The sequence below is a fragment of the Ammospiza nelsoni genome, chromosome 3 (assembly GCF_027579445.1).
Source record: "Ammospiza nelsoni isolate bAmmNel1 chromosome 3, bAmmNel1.pri, whole genome shotgun sequence".
NCBI classification, from domain to species: Eukaryota; Metazoa; Chordata; class Aves; order Passeriformes; family Passerellidae; genus Ammospiza; species Ammospiza nelsoni.
In genome coordinates, this window is record NC_080635.1 from 70,874,332 (window position 1) to 70,893,020 (window position 18,689).

The 18,689-nt window shown below is 47.4% G+C and overlaps 1 protein-coding gene across 2 annotated transcripts in view; it reads right to left on the minus strand.

Annotated features, from left to right (window-relative positions):
* Positions 1–18,689, minus strand: part of TNFRSF21 (TNF receptor superfamily member 21) — a 35,239-nt gene that overhangs the window by 3,491 nt on the left and 13,059 nt on the right. For both annotated transcript variants that reach the window (XM_059468058.1, XM_059468059.1), the window contains exons 4-5: positions 8,595–8,869; positions 1,600–1,653 (exon numbers count right to left, since the gene is read on the minus strand). In XM_059468058.1, coding sequence (XP_059324041.1) covers positions 1,600–1,653; positions 8,595–8,869 — 329 coding nt within the window. The remainder of the gene's footprint in view (positions 1–1,599; positions 1,654–8,594; positions 8,870–18,689) is intronic.

Genomic DNA, 18,689 nt, shown 5'->3' on the forward strand with positions numbered 1-18,689 from the left:
GTGGCAGCTGGGGACATGGTTTAGTGGTGGACTTGGCCGTGTTGGGTTAAGGATTGAACTTGATGATCTTAAATATTATTTCCAACCTTAACAATTCTATGATTCTATGAATTTGGGTGCTGGTGTGAACCTGCTTCCTATGCTGACTGTACTCTGCATGTTTCTTCTTGAAACTTCTTCCCACCTCCAAGACAGTAGCGAACATTATCTACCCTCCTCTGCCTCTCAACATCCCCTCAGGGTGCAAATCTCAAGCAGAGCATTCCTAGTTCCCACTCCCTGCAGGGATGAGATGCCTGGGCCAACATGCTCACATCCCTGGCCGGCAGATTGGGCACTTCTGCAGGTCACCAAGTCCTTCTAAACAGGTTATTTTAAGGGCCATCCAATATTTAACATTTTTCCCCAACCTTGTGGCCCTGCTTGACCTGCCAGGGAAAAGAATTGCAAGCCCTGTCCCCATGCAATTCCCTCTCCCAACAGCATTTCACAACCCTGTTTTCTCCTACAGAGGGAAGATCAGGCTATTCCTGCTAACAGGCTTTTGCCTACAACCCAGAGATGAAATGCAAAATTGGGATTAAAGGCTGTGGGAAAGGGAGCTGCTGAGCCACCTCCGCGCCGGCATGGATGTGCCTGAACATTCCTCATCCGTGTCGAGGAATTCGCCACCCACAAATCACATGTCTGCCGGGATGCCCATTAGTTCACATTAAATTAACATTGAAGCCTGTTCCTGGTAGAATAAAAGGGTTTTTTTTCTCCCCTCATTGAAAATAAACAGGGGAGGATTTGTTCTAGCACAGTGCATTACGCAATAGGCATGTTAAAAATAAAAGTCAGCTTTAATTTTTAATTAAAAGAATCTGCCTTCTATTCTGAAATTCCCTTTCCAGTACAGCTCATCATGGAGAATCAGCTATGGCCATTAAGGGGGAATATCAAGGGAAGGACAGGACAGCAGCTGGCCACTTTCCAAATTGTAATATGCTCTGATATCCCCTTTAAAAATACTATAGGCTTTAGGGGTTAGTTTTGCCTTGTGCAACTCATCTACCTAATATTCAACCACAAACCCACCTACCAATTCCCAAAAAGGATCCTGATGACCGAGCAACAATTGGCCAAGGGAGGGCAGGGAGCAGACAGCTGCCCCAGCTCTGTCTTCCCAGAACCAACTCATTTGGAGTTTAATTAAACAGCTGCTAAAACATGCTAGGAAAGACAAAATCACCCAGGTTATTTGACTGTAGCTGTCCCGGGAGCCCAAAGCTTTCCAAATAGCTGAACAGTTGCAAGCTTGAGGCAAAGCAAACAGGATGCTTGGATGTGTGTTAATGTTTAAACCACAGGAAAAAAGCAACTGGGAATGAGGCTTGGAAAGACCAGGGAATGCAAAAGGTTGCTGTGAGGTGAAGCCTGTGGAATAGGTGTAAAAACACACTATTCATAGCCTGTGACTCACTGCATTGAAACCACCTTGGCCATTCCTATTTTTATGAGTGGTGACTGGGTGAAACCAAGCTCTGGCTGGGGGAAAAAACCCAAAAAACCCCTCTTGCAACCCTTTAGCCTTTACAGAACTATGGGATTTCTCACCTTTACATCCTCATTGCTGGGCTCCTGCGCTTGCCACTGGGGCTGCATCTGCGCCTGCAGAGAGAGACACGTGGGACACTGTTAGATGCACAGTCCAGCAGGGAAACCAAAGGCACTGCAGTGGCTTTGTCACAACAGCAGCTTCCTACAACCCATCAGAGGTGCTCTGCCAGGTTTTTTTTTTTAGGCTTTTTCTTTTTTTGAGCACTGCACCAAGAGATTTTCAATGCCAAAAAATATTAATTTAAAAAATCCTAAAAGTTCCTGTGTACTTGCAGCCCTTTAGACTGCAGTTCAAGCACCAGCACCCTCTTGGATCCCAATGCATTTGGGAGGGTGCTCTAAGCAGATCAGGGTGTCTGAAGGCCCTTCCTAAAAGGAAGAAAAGGGAACAGAAGGGGATAGGGACAGGAGGAGAGAAGAGGACAAAAGGGGATGGGGCAGGAGAAGACACAGGCTTGGCTTTGTTTTCTTTCACAGCTGCTGTCACCAGCTCTGTTTGAACGGGTTGGTCCCATTTGTTGCCTCCGTTTTACAGTACTGCAATAAAAGCTTAGCTCAGACAAACGGAAACTGCAGCTGCTGTGCTAATATTAGGAAGGAGCAGCAGCAGGCACTAAAAAACACCCTTCCCTCAGGTGATGCTTCCCAGCAATTCCTCCTGCCACAAGCAGGCGGGAACAAAGGCGGGTGGCAGGCTGGCTGCTGCTGCTGAGGGTGGCTGTGCACCCTCTGGGATGTGGGGGGGATAAATTTAGCGCCGAGGCAGTCACTTCCCAGATTCCTTGCCAGAAGATGACACCCGACTGACACCAGCCCTTATTCCCAGGTCTGTTATGCCTCCGTAGGGAATGCGGCAGGAAAAACCCCAGCACAAGGAGCAGGGTGGGCTGGGCAGAGCCCAGGGGATGCTGCAGGCAGAGTGGTGCTGGTGTGGTCTTGCTGTGAACCCCACAGGGGTAGGGAGGGAGGATCCCTGTGGATCAGCAGTTTCATGGTGTACAGGGTGTTTGGGGGTCCTCCCTGGGGGCACACAGACCCTGGCAGGTTAAACACCTTGGCAGGGCCACGAGGTCTCACCGAGGTGTCACAGAAGGGCAGTGATGGTGTGTGGTGCTGCAGAGCAGAAGGCATGTCCCTGCCAGGATGGGAAGACCAGGAGGGTGGGAAAGCCCAATTTCCTCTCTGTGCCCTTCACCTCACCCGTGTGGTTTCAGGAGAATGCTCGACCCTTCTCTGTGGTGGAGCCTCTTCCCTTAACACAAGGCAGCCCTGGGGAGGAGGGCTCAAGCCAAGCCTCACAGGATGGGCAATGCTGGGTCTGGGCAGGGTTTAGATGCCACAACCAAAACTGCAGCCACCCACGGAGGAAACGGCTCTTCCCCATCAGCCCTGCCCTGGCTGTCTGTGGGCTGAGTGCTTCTCAAGCAGATAATTTCTCCATGAGGCCTCTGGTGGCTTCCCCTTTCTGTGGATTTGCCCACTCACTTTTTCAACTCAAACCATAATGATGAGGTGATGAAACCCTGATGAAGAGGTTCCAAACCCAATTACAGGATGAGTTAGTTGATACTGAGTTTGGCTAGCAGAAGAAACCATCTTTTAGTTTCCTCTTATGCTCCTAAACCCATTACACTGCAAACACAGAGACCCCAAGAGATGTGGCCAGCACAGCAGGGAAACCTCAATATTACTGCATTATAGTTTATATTTTTGTGTTTATGCTGTTTCTCTTTGCATTATTTTATGAATTATTACATTTTGTTTATTGCACATTCTCCAGCATAGTTCAAACCCAATGTCAGTTTGCTGAAAATCAAGTCATGGCTTAGAGCAAACCTGGAGCGATGCCCACTCCAGTAAAACCCAGCCAGCCCTACACCTTCCCCAGGGCTCTGGCCACTTCACCTTACAGCTTTGTGCCTCAAATAAAACCTGGTGCAACTCCAGAAGGCAATTTTGTTCTTCTCCTGGCTGCCTGGGCACTTCCCAGCCCTCAGACCACAGGCCCCTCTGGCTGGGAAATCCATCCAACAGCTTTACCCTCTCTCTTTACCAGTGCTGGAATGTGAACACAGCACAAACTTAATGGCTAATTTCTGGGCCCAGCCCAGTCCTGCACTGCCACAAGAGGAAGTGAAGGGGATGGGTGGGAGCTGACAGGGGCTGAGTTTGAGGAACACTGCTCCAGGCTCCTGACTTCCCCCTCAGGGTTTTGACCTGTGAAAGAGCAAGAGATGGAGCCACAAGGCCCTGCCACAGCCACGTGCCTGGACATGGGGTTGCTTTCACATCCTCTTCTCCTCTGAAATACCCCAAAACCCCACAGCTTAACCTCACACCAGCCCCAGCCTTGTCACATCTGCTGACTCATGGGATTATACGCAGCATGAAACTAGCCATGAAACTGAACCTTGGTGGGCTTGGGGCCGTAGTCTTCCCCTCTCCATTTTCAACATCTCCCTTATTCATGGTTTGGGTTTGTTTCTCAGCTTTGCTGAGGCTGTACTGCTGAATGCCCTGAGTGAGGCTGTTTGCTTGCCTTCCATCCAGCCCCTGAAATATTTCAGCCAAGGCCAGCAGAGCCATAAATAAAACGATAAGAGCTTAAAGCACTGCTCACAGCAGGACACTCAGAGGAGCCAATGCAGCCCAGCTATGCCAGCTCCACCCCAGGCCAGCCCAGGTGAGTGCAGAGCCCCGTGGTAGCTGCAAAATGCTGTTATGCACCACACACAAAAAAATCTCATTTACCAGTGGATACTGGTAAAAATCAGTTTTTCTGATTTTAACCCCAAAAATGGAGAATTGTAGTTTGCTGGGATGGCAGGGAGAAATCTCTCCCTTCTTCCCCACTCTTTCTCCTGTTTTTGTTGTCAGCACCACTAACTTGGGATGTGCCTGTGCCTGATAAGCAGTGCCCAGGCTTGCCTCTGCCAGGCAAACCTGCCTGCGAGGGGACATATTTTGCAAACCTTGAGTCCAACAAACATTCGTGCCAGGGCCAGGCTTTAAAAGGAGCCCTATGAGTTAAATGCACCCCTAAAAACCTTTCCACAGCTTCTGCATTCACTGTATTTTCTGGCTCAGCTGCAAAAAAAACCCTGAGCAAAATGATTCAGAGGGCTAATCTCAGTTTAACCTAAATTCATCCAGTGCCATGCAAAAGCAGCATAATCTCCCACAGCTAAAAAAGCAGGCAAGTCTGCAGTGGAGCTGCTCCTCACCTGGAGGAAAATGCTCCTGCCTTTTGCTGTAACACTCCAGAGACTCGCATAATTTCCTATTCCTATCAGGGGTTGTAAATATTGGGATTTCAGAGCACAAAAGGCTGCTGAGACAACAGGGCACTACAAGAGAGAGCAGCCTTGCCTCCATAGGTTTTACAAGCTGAAGGCAGACACCAGATAAAGGATTAAAGAGAAGGATGTGGGTGGGATGAAATATGTTTAGGGTACTGATTTGCCATCTGACAGCTACAGCATTCAATAACAATTTTTACCCGTGACTTGGAGTTATCAGTCCTTTCTTACAACAAGGCGGTTGTGCAGAGAGATGGGGAAACTCCTTTTTGCACCCAGGGATGCTGGGCAGAGCCAAAGGCATCCCAGACAGCACAGCCGTGCATGTATCTATCCCTCCTGGGCACATGTAGGATACACCAGCACAGCTGGAGACTCACTGCTGGCTCAGGTCACCCTAGGGGCATCATGCTGTTACCTGGACTCACAAAATGGTTTGGGTTGGAAGGGATCTTAAAGATCATCTTGTTCCAACACCCTGCCAGGGGCAGGGACACCTTCCTCTAGACCAGGCTGCTCCAAGCCCCATCCAGCCTGGCCTTGAACACTTCCAGGGATGGGACATCTACAACCTCTCTGGGCAGCTTAGCTACATGAGGATGCATGCATTTGCATTGCTTATCAGAGTCCTCACTCCCCTTGCAGAACCAAAAACTCTTTTCATTCTTTTTTTGCTGTTTTAGGGGTTTTTTTGCAAGACTCCTTCTGCAGGGCTAGAGACCACAGCACCCACTCTTACCACCAACAGGGTAACCCGTTCCTCCAGATCAAACCACTCTGGTACACAGAGAAACTGCCTCAATTTATCTGTGTTTGGATAGACAAATCACCCAGAGTCAAACCTCAATTAGCTCTAATTAAAGGCTTTCCATCCAGTAGATTAAAAAAAACCCAAAGATCAACCTCCATGCCTGCTCCTGGCACCGAGCTCTTGGCTTCCTGGACTGCTGTGAGGATGATGAGCCACCAGCACAATTCTCCAGGCATTTGGTCTCCAATGCACAAGCTGCTTCCCCCATTCCCTGCAGGGCTGTTGTATCACCACCCACACTGACAGCACAGGAGCCAGCTCAGGGAGAGGAGGCAGACAGGTTCCAGCAGGCAGCACCTCAAGAAACACAATGTGCAGCCCTGCTGGATTTGTACCCTGGGGTGCTGCCAGGCCATGACATCCCACACACGGCTCCAGGATCTCCAGGGCAGGGCAATGGCCACCTCCTAAGGTTGATCATGAGGGATGCTCATCTGAAAAAGCTCAATCAGATGAATAGGGAAAGAGGATGTGACAGCTTGGGTGAATTTGTTAAAAAACAACTCCTATGCTGAAATTAGCCAAATTTCTCACGTGGACTCAAGCCACCTGCTTGAAAGATCAACAACGCAATTTTACTCATTTCTAGAAAAACAAGTGAAACTGATGGGGAACCACCCCAGGGTCCAGCTGTGTTGGACACTGGAAAAGACAACACACTCTTTTAAAAAATAAAGAGAAACAGGAAAGCTGCTTGGGAGGTCCAGGAGACTTGCATATAATTATCCTTGAGATTTGGGTTTGCTCATTCTCTGGAACATCTGCTTGCTGTATTTTCACAGTTATGGGCACAGCTTGTGGTTACTCCATCATTGGGAGTCCTCCACCCTGACAGGTCACTCCATAAACTCTGCTCCTGGAGCCACCACCTGCATTCTGTACTGCTTGATAAGCACAACCTGATGGTCTTGGCCAAAAGAGCCAGGGGCATTCAGCACTGCAGAGCCCAAGTCTGTGAATTATGTGTCGTGCTGAGGAACAAGTCCCATGTTTTACCCAACGTCCTTGCCCAGAGCTTTTTCCCAGTATTCAAAGTCAAAGCAGTAAATACAAGGACACAGGTTACTACCTGCTCCAGGAGAGCAAGAGGACAACATGTCCTTCTGGGACAGTGCACATGCTGGAAACTTTAATTCATATGAGCAAAATGGCAATTTTCTCTGCCTCACTTCTCTTCCTAAACACAGCTTTATCTTGGGTTTTTAAATTTTATTTTTTTCCACCAATTAGAAGGCCACATACTATTAGTTACCAAGAGTTGAAAGAAAAAAACTAGCAACTGAGCAGGAGAGATCAGGCAGCTGGCAAAGCCCACCTATCCAAGATCTGGGCAGGATGTTCAGCAAACACCTGACTCAGGGTCTCTCAGAAACACAAGCCCAGGGCTCCTGCCAACACATCCCAACTTCTGATTTCATACAATGGTCACAAGAGAACAAGGTGTTTCATACACTAAACAAAATAATTTATATGACACAGTGAAGGGATAACAAACAAACAAAATAATTTAAGATAGGCAACACAGTGAAGGGATCACAGTCCCTCAGATAAGGGGAAGTTTTGTCAGTCAAACCAGAATTTGGGAATTCCTTGCCCTGACAAATGCTCTGTTTCATAAGCTCTATTGTGAGCAAAGTTCCACCCTGCCAAAGCCCCACCAAGAGCCTAGAGAGGTCTGCAAGCACCCACCTGCTCCCCTTTGGGTCTGGGTCAGTGCTAAGGCAAAGGGAAATGTTTCACCAGCCAGTTTAGGGGGAAGAGCCATGCCTCAACCACTGCCATCTCAACATGTTGTCCCACTGGCTTCTATGCTCAGAAAAAGCCCCACTCATCACCTTTACAAACACTTCTGGCAAACCACCGAGTTATCAGAGCCAAAAAACTGAAACAAGTAAGGCAGCAGTGGCCAAAACAAATCTGCAAAGGTCACAGAAGCACCTCTTGATGACTTATGCCCAGCTGAGAACCTACTGCAGGACCTTCTGCAGCAATTTATTTATTCTCCCAAAATATGGGACAGTTTAAGGCCAGTGCTGGCAAGGAAGAGCAACAACCCTGGAGGACAGCATGCATGGCCTCCCTCATGCCACCAGTCACCATCCTGGAGGAATCAACACTTTGTGCTCAAGGGTACTTGGCCCTTCTCACAAATCCACAGTATTTGAGCAAGTTTATCGGGGAATGTGTGGCGTTTGTGAGGTTTTTAGGACAAGGTGAGAGATGAGAATTTGATTTCATGTTCTCAGAAGGCTGATTTATAATTTTATGATATTATACATTATATTAAAGAATGTTATACTAAAACTATATTAAAGAAAGAGAAAGAATATATCAGAAAGCTTAACAAGAATGATAATGAAAGTTTGTGACTGACTCAGAGAGTCCGACACAGCTGGCTGTGATTGGTCATTAAGTTACAACAATTCACACGGAACCAATCAAAGATGCACCTGTTGGTAAACCATCTCTAGACCACATTCCCAAGCAATCAGATAATTACTGTTTTCATTCTTTTCTGAGGCTTCTCAGCTTCCCAGGAGAAGAAATCCCGGCGAAGGGATTTTTCAGAAAATATCATGCTAACAGGGATGCTTTTTCCTCCATGTTCCTGGCACAAGGGCTCAGGTACCAGACCCTCCTGATGACCTCCAAAGATATACACAAAGCACACGGAAATCCAGAACCAATCAAAACTTTGACTGGGATCTGAGCAAACATTGCCAAAGCCTCGCTCAAAAGCAATGTGCTGCTTCAACTCAAGTCCATCATGAAGAGAGGGAACTACCTGGCCACAAGCCAAGCTCAAGGGCACAGCTGTGCCCCACGCCACCACACCTCACAAGGCGAGATTTGCACCACAGCCCGGCCCAGCCCAGCCTTACCGGCGTTACCGGCGTGGTGTCCTCCATGAGGCCGCGGATCTTCTCCACAACGTCGTTGCGGCGGTGCTGGCGCAGCGCGCTGATGAGCTGGGCCAGGCTGGCCTCGGGCCCGCGGATGGTCCAGTGCTGCAGCGCGGCGTAGGCGCGCTCATGGTCGGCCGCGTAGCCGTTGGAGAACGCCGCCACCTCCCGCTCGCTGGCGTTGCACAGGAACTGGTAGATGTCCTTCCACTGGCTCCCCACCTGGGCCGCCACCAGCTTGAGGATGTCGATGCCTGCGGGGCAGAGAAGCCACAGGTGAGCAGGGGGTCTGCAGATATCAGGTCTAGCAGAGCTTCTCTCATCCCCATCCCTATCCGCTTTGCTTAGGTAGGTCTTTTGAGATTTTGTTGCAATTATTATCATTATTATTGTTGTTTTAACACCTTTTATGGGTTCAGGCTGCAGAGAAGCAGCACCAATAACATGTTCAACAGCTACTATGCATGTAAAGGGTGATAAACCCATCAGTTAATCCAACACACTCTACACTCTGATCCAACAAACTGAATCCAACACACTCTACTCTTCTGATTTACTAATAAATCAGAATTTACTTGTAAAATCTCCTGCACTCTTCAGCACAGGAAAACCCTGGGTACCCAGCCACCACACAGCTGCAGGAACAGAGCAGAAGAGCACAAACTCACCCACACACCTGCACTGCAGCCACTGCCTTGAGAAAGAGCTGGATTAAGAGGTGAGTCACCAAAGCGCCTCTATAAAGATGAGTATTTCCATAACAAGTGCATACAGTAGCTAGGATTGCATTCAGAGCCATTTCCAGTGCAGACAGGCAGGATGACTCAGTCATGAGGTGGGAGACTCTGTGCCAGGTGAGCATTGGGTGAATGAAGATCTGGTAGGAAACCAGAGAGCACAAAGGCAGAATTTCCCCCAGAAAAGCACTTGAGATATCCTGGCTCAAGACCGTGAGGGTTTTCTCCGTGTAGGTCAGAGAGCAATGCAAACAGCACACTTATCCTTGAGTCTACTACAGGTCAGGAGTCAAAGATTCAAATAAAGCCATATCTCCTCCAAAACAACTAATTAACCCTGTTTTATCAAGCTGAGCAACACCTTGCTTCAAACAGCAACGTGAAGGGTCATCATCTGTGAGCTACAAAAAGAAACTCACTTTTTCCAGAGAGATAACCACGCCTCGGGTTTCCTCCCGAGCCAGTGTGCCCCCATGGCTACAGGGAGCACTTCTCCTTCGCTCTGCAGGCACAACAGCAAAAATAGCTGCTTACAGAAGAATATCATAGCTGGAGTTTTTCCAGCAGGCCTAAAATTTAACACTTTCTAAGACAGTTTAACCTGCACCAAAACCTCCCACTGCACCTTCAGTTCACAGTTCTGATATAGCCAAATATATATATCCTAAAAAAAGAAACTATACAGACTGATATAGGCATCCTTTTTTATACACATGCATGTGTATATACACATATGTATATACGGTAGAGATTTTTGTACCTATGTATTTCACAGATATTTTATAAAGATGTGCGCACATATATGCATATGGCCTGGACACCAGATGCCCAACAAAGCTGTTCTACACGTGCCTTCTTCACCTGAGAAAATATAACAAGATATAACAAAAGGCTCATGGGTCAAGATACAGGCAGGGAGAAATTCCTCACCAGTGACTGTCACTGGCAAACCAGACTCAGCTTGGGGAAATTAGTTTAACTTTACTGGTAGCTCCTCACAGGCTACCCTGCAGACCCCACTACCAAAACCTGACCACAAAAACCCAATACAATGTACACACACATCTCTAAAGTATCTATTCAGCTTGATGTATTATTTTATGTATTTGTATCTGTGTATATATTATACATACTTCTGTATATCTCTCTATATAACATAGGTATTTTACATTTATATGTACATTATGCTTATATAAAAAGAAGTATGTAAAAAACTATAAAGTTCACAAAGATATTTTTGACCAAACCTCTTCTCACTTAAGGAAAGCTTATCAAACCTGCTATATATAGACCTTAGTTTTCACTTCCAAACTAGATAACACAGCCAAGAGCCCACAGCTCTTGGAGCATCCACAGACAGTGCTAAACATACTCTAAATCAGGAACACCAAAGTGCAAACTACATTTGGTACTTCCCCGCCCTCCTCCCACCACAACCACCACAGCTCCCTCCCAGCCGTCACCAGACACGTGCTTGTGCCATCTCACATGGAGTTTGTGAGAGCTGGGGCTTCTCCTACCAGAAAATCTTGGCCCACCAGCCCAGCATGGGGCATGCAGCCCACCCAAAAAACCTAAGCCAACCTCAGGGCTTGGTTCTAACTATGGAGAAAAGGCTGTGAACCTGCTACTGGGATTTATTGTGGAGTGACTGATGTGACTCAGCTCATTAGATACTGGTGCACATTGCATCACAGCAAAGCAGCAGGAATTAAGCCTGGTTTCGTTACTGCTTCCCATCACTCAGATGCAGATCCAGTGGCCCTCAGTTCAAGGGACTGAGCTGTGTGCTTCCAGGCAAATCCCAAATTCCTCTTCCTCCATGACTATGCATCCAGGCTGGCTGTGCAGGCAGCCCAGACCACACTGGCAGCCAAGCCCTTGTGCCTTCTGATATCACACACCTGGGTTGGTAAGAAGCCCAAATGACAACTCAGGTTTGCAGTCAGGTCCTTCAAAGCAGAAAACCCAACTGCTTTTTGCACAAAAGCAGCAAAATGCCTGATTCATGCAGCGCTGCTTGATTTTATCTCAATCCAGGGGATAAAAAAAGTAAAAATCCATGAACACAAGGGTAGAAAAAGCTCTCTAAGGCTTGTGCACCAAGATAAAAAGGGATAATCACATGTGGTACTATTATATATCCATATATAGATATATATAGATAACTTATGCACCGAGATATAGATATATATATAGAGAGGTATATATAGAGAGAGCATTTAAGTCATTATCTCACTGTACAAATCTTGCAGAGCTTCTTTGCTCACATATTCAGCAATTATTTTTGCTTTGATATATATATATAAAAATACACACACACACACATACAGAGAGAAGGAGAGAGAGAGAGAGAATGAGAGAGATAATGCTGCCCATTTTTTAATGCACTCACACATATCAAGTGAGCAGCATCAGGTCTCCCTGCCAGTGTTGCCCTGCAGTGAGATAATGAGCTATGGCTGGGCATGGGAACTTTGCCCACACCCACTCCCATGCACGTCAAACACACAGAAGCATTAAAACATAATTTGCTGGTTTATGATCCCCATGTGGAACATCTAGTCAGCCCAGAAAAGGAAAAACCCATATACTACCTGCTCCCTTGGACATATTTCATGCCGACAAATCCCAGTGCTTACAACTGCTGTACTGGTGAGAGAAGTTTTCAGCTGCTCACAACTTGATTTGCACCGGTTTTACGTGGCAGCACGACATTTATGTCCAAATGTTCTCACTCAGGGTTTATGACAAAGCGCTCATGCTTCTACTGACATTTTCAAGTTTAGTATATTTAATCTCACTGTTCAATAAATTGGGCCCATAAACATGTTTATGTCCCTGGGCTATAACATCCCTGGGCACAAGAACACACCAGGCAGCTGAGGACTTAATGGTGCGTAATAATCTTTGGAGAACAAATGTTCCATTAAAAATGAATTTGGAAATGCCTACCTTAACACTATAAGAACCTTAAACTCATTTTCTTGCAACTATTAAATGAATTTAAGGCCTATATCTTCGCTACATCCACTACAATATTGTGCAAACAAAACCCAGAGAGATATGAAGAGATGTGGACAAGAGTGCAGATTTGGCTCCAGTCAGTAAGAAAAACATTGCTCCCTCTGCTCTCAAAAAATAAGATTAAAACCATTACATGACGAGCTGCGGATGCACACTGCCAAGTATTATTGCTCACACTAAAATAAAATACTCATAATAAGTTTATCATCCTACTACTTCCATATTTCCAGAAGTCCTACAAACTGGAACAAAAATCCCAGCTCCACCACAGGTGCTGGATCTTCTCCTTCTCCTTGAACTATGTGGACCTTCTTCCACCATGCCCATCTGCACAGTTGGGCTGGAAATGGTGCTCAAAGACCTGCAGACCACAGCAACCCCAAGTAAAATGGCCAAGCTCAGCAGAGATGGTGCTTTAACCCACATGTTTTATGCTTGCCATGTGAGGCTGCTCACAGCCATGTTGGTGCTATGCTAAAGTTGATCCAAGCTTTCCGCAGCCTGAGTTGTCCTCCTTTTTCACCACAGGCTACAGGAACAGCCTAGGAGAGCTGTCACCATCCTGCTGCTAAAGTGGGAGACAGCTCCACCCTTCTCCATCACCATGTCAGGAACCATCACCACTGATCACCAGCTTTGCTCACGCCTCAGACAATGGAATTAAAGAGGAACACCCACAGCTGCATCCGGCTGAGCTGTGTTTTTGAGCTGCCATTTTCCAGCCCAGAAAAGAAAAGGACAGATCTGAAGGAGCCAGGACATTCACACATGTCTTAGGTACCTGAGCAGGTGGCATTTCAATTGTCAATATCTTAACACTGATAGTCTCTAAATGCTGTGCTGGGTTACACCATGTATCCCCCTAATATTTTAAGGTGGTGTTAACCACACCTTCAAGCCAGGACAAGGCCGAGATGCTGCGCACAGGCCAGTGGGAAGCCCAAGGGAGTATGTACACACATGGGAACACAGGCACAACCAGGAGGCACATCTACAGCCAGGGCAAACTGGAACAAATGGAGACAAGTCTGGAAATGGACAAATGCCTCCAGATTGGCACAAGCAAACACAAGTCCTGCCTCTCCAGAAAGGTTTTCCCTTCAGTTCATCTACGAAGATGCTGAGCTGAAGGGAGCACCTTCCTGGAGAAGCAGGGCCTTCACCTCTCTATAACCTCCTGTCAGGTAGTTGTAGAGAGGGATAAGGTCCCCCCTGAGCCTCCTTTTCTCCAGGCTAAATGTCCCATCTCCCTCAGCTGCTCCTCCTCAGACTTGTGCTCCATCCCCTTCACACCTGCTCCACTTCCCTCCTCTGGACACTGCTCACCTCTGTCTCATCTTCCCCATAAACACCATTTCAGTTTATTCAGTGACTTCCACTTGCTTGTTTTGAATCTGGTTCAAGATTTTCCCCATCCACTTCCTGCTCCTTTAGAAGTGCCCCGCCTCGCTGCAGAACAGTTTGATGTAGACAGAGCAATCAGTCCTTCCACGTCACCAAGGTGGTCATCAAACACGCACTTGGGACTTGGCTGAGCCTTAATGCCTTGTTCTGGACAAGCCTCACTGGCCTCCCAAGCCGTGCTGTTTGCAGGTTGGACACGGACCCAGTTCCTCAGCATCATCTGGCCTCAAGCAGGGCAAGGAGCCAGTCTGGTGCAGGGCTGTAACCAGCAGTGCTGGCAGGGTCACCCACAGCACCTGCAAGGCACCATTTCTCTGCTCTGCTATTATTTTTTCACAACTTCAAGCAAACTTAAGAGCAGAGGAAGAGCTGCCCCACACACAACAGCAGATGCAGAGAAGTCAAACCACAGCCACAGAGGCTCCTTCCTCTCCCCACCCTCTCACAATGTCGTTGTTTTCTTTCTCAGAGCTCAAGTCAAACAACACTTTTCATAAGAGTGCTCCTCAAGAAAATGCCACCTTTAAGGGGAAACCTCATGGTCAGAGCCCCTCCAAGCCAAGTGTCCTTCAACCCACTAGTAATGAAGGGACAAAGTGCATAGAAAAGGACTAACACAACATCAGTTCAAGTTTTGTAAGTGCCTTATACAGCTGGGAAGGAAAATTTAGGAGATCTCCCAGGACCTCTGGCATACACAGTCCCATGGAGTGAGCAGCTCAGCAGTCCAAGGTTCCAGAGACAGCTTCATGAAAGGCTGGATTTCAGGAAACTCCATTCTCCAGCCCTTCATCATCAGGGACAAGGTCCCACCAGTTCACCCACGACACTTGGAGGAACTGACCTCCACCCTTTCAGTGCCAATCTGAGCTGGAGCACCTGGAGCTTCTACCACCTACATACAGAGGTATTCCAGAGATGGGCAATATTAATCTGTGCACCACATGCTGTGACAAATCCTGGCTGTGACAGGCAGGCTGGATGAAGCATCACAGAGAGAGAGCACAGCCCAAGGGCACACACAAGTCAGACAGAAAAACCACAGTGATGCAGCCCAACCCTTCCCTACACCCAGATAAAGGCTCCGAATCACTGCAAAGCCAGCTCTTCTCCTGAGCTCAGCCCACCTCCCTCCTCCAAATATCCTCCTGACTCATGTGAAACACAGCTACAGCAGCCTATTTTTATGTCTGAGCACACATTGAGAGCCTGTACAAGAGAGCCAGGATGCAGCACATCCACACTGCAGCTGACAAGATACCACAGCGCAACCAAACCAGGACTTGGAAATCCCAAGTGCACAACACAAATACCTTTCCAAAATGCAAAAATTCCACTAATCACTGCCATAAAGGGTAAGTTATTGGAAACTCAATTCTTCTCCCTGCCACTCAAAATATACTTCAGGTCCTAGATGAGGAAGTCTGAAGATGTGCCAGGTTCTCCACCTGGGTCAGGACAATCACCAGTATTGGCACAGGCGGGAGGATGAAGGGGCTGAGAGCACCTCTGCCAAGGACTTGGAGGCGCTGGTGTGCTGTGTCCAGCTCTGGGGACCCTGACATAAAAAGGATGTGGACCTGTTAAATCAGGTCTAGAGAAGGCCACAAAAATAGTCAAGTGGCAGAAGCAACTCTCGTAAGAAGACAGTTTGTTCAGTCTAGAGAAGAAAAGGCTTCAGGGTGACCTTACTGCAGCCTGCCAGTACATACAGGGGCCACAAGAGATCTGGAGAGGGACCTTGAACATGGGCATGTAGTGACAGGACAAGGGGAAAAGAAGGAATGGCCTAAAACTGAAAGAAGGCAGGGTTAGACTGGACATAAGGAAGAAACTCTTCCCTGTGAGGGTGGTGAGCCCCCAGAACAGGCAGCTCAGAGAGGCTGTGGCTGCCCCACCCCTGGAAGCGTTCAAGGTTGGACAGGCTCTGAGCAATGTGCTCTAGGGGGTGGCATCCCTACCAACAGTAGGGGGTTAGAAACTACATGATCTCTAGTTTTTTTGTCAGACCGTTGGAAAGGACACACTCATGAAGATTTGTTAGTGACAGAACAGTTTTCCCAACTACGAAGGACAGTGTTGGTATCAGACCCTCCCAGGACCCAGTGATTCATATCCTTAGCAAGAGCTGTTTGGGCAACAAATCACAAAATGGTGCGTTTGGAGTTTGTTGGGGTTTTTTTTAAAGACAAAACTGAAAATCTTGCAAGGCAGAAAGGGACTTCTAACAATCACTTCCCACAAGTTTTCTGGAAAATAACCAAACCAGACAGTGGAGAGAGGTCTGTGATCAGCCACATGCAGTTATGAACATGTTTATGAACTGGGAACTTGAGAATCATCATGAGATAAGACCTCTTTTTCCAATACATTATGTGAAAGTCACATCTCTAACACCCCCTTGGTCCAACCCTCCTGGGACCCATCTGAACTCCTGCCCACCACCACAGGATGCTACACCAGGGACACGCTGAATAAACTTGCTCTTGCTTTAGTTTGCATGAGAATGGCCAGCATAAGTATTTCATGTAATTATTAAATTTTAAATGGCTTTTGCAGAGTTAATCTTCATTATAACCCTCTGGGACAGCTGGTAACCCTGAGCACATACACTGCCACAGCCAGAGCCATATAAATATCCAGACACCCACAGATGCCAACCTGAGGATTAAATTCACCTCCTGCATTTTTTTATCTCCCAGTCTTGAAGAGCAAGGAAAAAACAAAAAAACCCCAATCTTGTTATTTGAGGAGTGATGTGTGAGAGCCTCACTGATGTGAGAAATCACAGCCCTCCCAGCACTGAAACCAGTGTCAGGTTTTTGGCAAAAACACCCCAGGCTCAGAGTGGTTTTCTACAAGGACAATCCTCTCCTGCAGAGCTGCCCTGCCTCCCACACTCAGCTCTACACCTTAATGGGCAGGCACAAATCCCAATCCCTCATTAAACTAATACAAGGGCCACCCAGGAATTTTGACCATTGGATAATTTGGGTTTTCTTTTCTGAAGCAGATTTGGGAACAAATGTTCCAGCTTCCAAGAGGAGCTACTCACAGCCCTGTACATGCTGCAGATAGAGAGCTCATATAGAACACACATTAAAAGTGATCAAGCACCAGTCTTTGGTGCTAATGCAATAAGGCTGAGAACAGGAGATGATAAAACCTGCACATTATTAGGTTTCTTCCTCTCTAAGCAGAACAGCAGCCTCCCACGTTTGCACTTTCCAAGGCTCTCTTTCATCATGAAGCCCTGGTCAGCTCTTGCATACGCCCTTTGCAAATCACATAGCTTCCCAAAAGGACAAAATGATTTTTGGGCAAACCTGAGCAACATTTTACACTGAGTGGTTTGAGGAAGACGGTGTTCTGAACTTGTCAGATGCCACTCCAACACTCCCATGGCAGAGATTTGTGCTGCAGATGAAAAGATGCTCCATCCCACCCAAAGCAGAGCACTGTGCCCGTGCAGGAGCAAACACAGCATGAAATGCAGCAGAACAAGCTGCAGTGAGGGAGCATCCATACTCCTTGTGGTGCCCAGCACATTCCTGCCTCTTCCAATTTAAGCAGCTCCCCTTCTGCCTGGGTCTCTCCCTGCGGAGGTGGGCAGGCTGTCATCAGAGGAGCAGCAATCATCTGTACATCATCAAGCTGCAGATGCCACAGGAGAGACTGCTTTGGAAAACAAAAACAACACAACACCTTCTGCCTCTGTTTTGGCAGGTGGACAGACATCAATCCCTCATCTCATGCTCTGCCTGCCAGAGCTGTATTAGGCTTTGCACACAAGCCCAGGGCTGCTCCTCTCCAGGCGTAGCCGCAGTTACCGAATTATGTCAGCAACAATGGGCACACCTGCCCTCCTGAGATGCTCTGGGCATCTCTGCCCTACCTGTGGCCTGGGCACAAAACCTCAAGGCCACCACAGTTTGAGGCTGGTGAAGCTTTAGTGCTTGAAAAGATTGTTTGTTTGCCCAGCAGCTTCCACAGCAGCTCCTCCATCCTTACCCAGCCCAGTGTGATCCTCTTGCCACCTGCTGGGACCTGTTCAGGAGCTGATCCAGGGAAAACTACCTCTACCAAACAAAACCTCTACACTAAGCAGCTTTCATCTCATTTATCCACACAAGCACTAAGGAGGGGTCCTAAAGTAGCATTCAGTGTCACCCCATAGACCTGCAAGTGCCAAGTCTGCAGCAGTCTCCTTACTCAGAGTAGCAGTTAAATAGGCCTGAGGAATAACATCCTCAGCTGGACTGTTTCCATGCACTTGCTTCCCTTCATTAGGTGATGGATCTCTAGAAAAGATTGACTTAAAAAGCCCACACATAACCTTAATGTGCTGTCTCTTGCAAAGAATCATGTAATTTTACTTCGATAAGCATCTTGCAACTAACCATAAACGAGCACCTGATTCCATTTGAGAACCTGCCTGCAATGACCCTGCTGTCCCCACGACCCACTGGTTACATTCATGTGGGAATGCTTTTGAGCTGCAGTACAGCATCAGACTCTCCAAGGTACAAGATGTGGTCCCCCTTCAACACCCTCAGGGACTTCCTTGGGAGCAGACCAAGCTCAAGCCCAGCCCTGGTCCCTCAGCAATCAGTACACAAGCCAAGGACTACTTCCTAAACATTACCAACCAAGAAGATCCTGGCCTTTAATGTGCTGACAACTGACAAACCAAGACTCCCAAATCCCAGCACTCACCATCTCTCCAGCATCACACCTCAAGTTCCCACTTTGATTTTAAGCCATTTTAAGCACATGCTCTTCTACATGCAGTCAAGCCTCAGCTCCACCCCAGCTGCAAAAAGCTTTTGCAGAACAGTTAATTTCTCTGATTATTTAACCAGAGGCTTCCTGGCTTTGCTCTCACCACCCACTGCAATAATGGGCA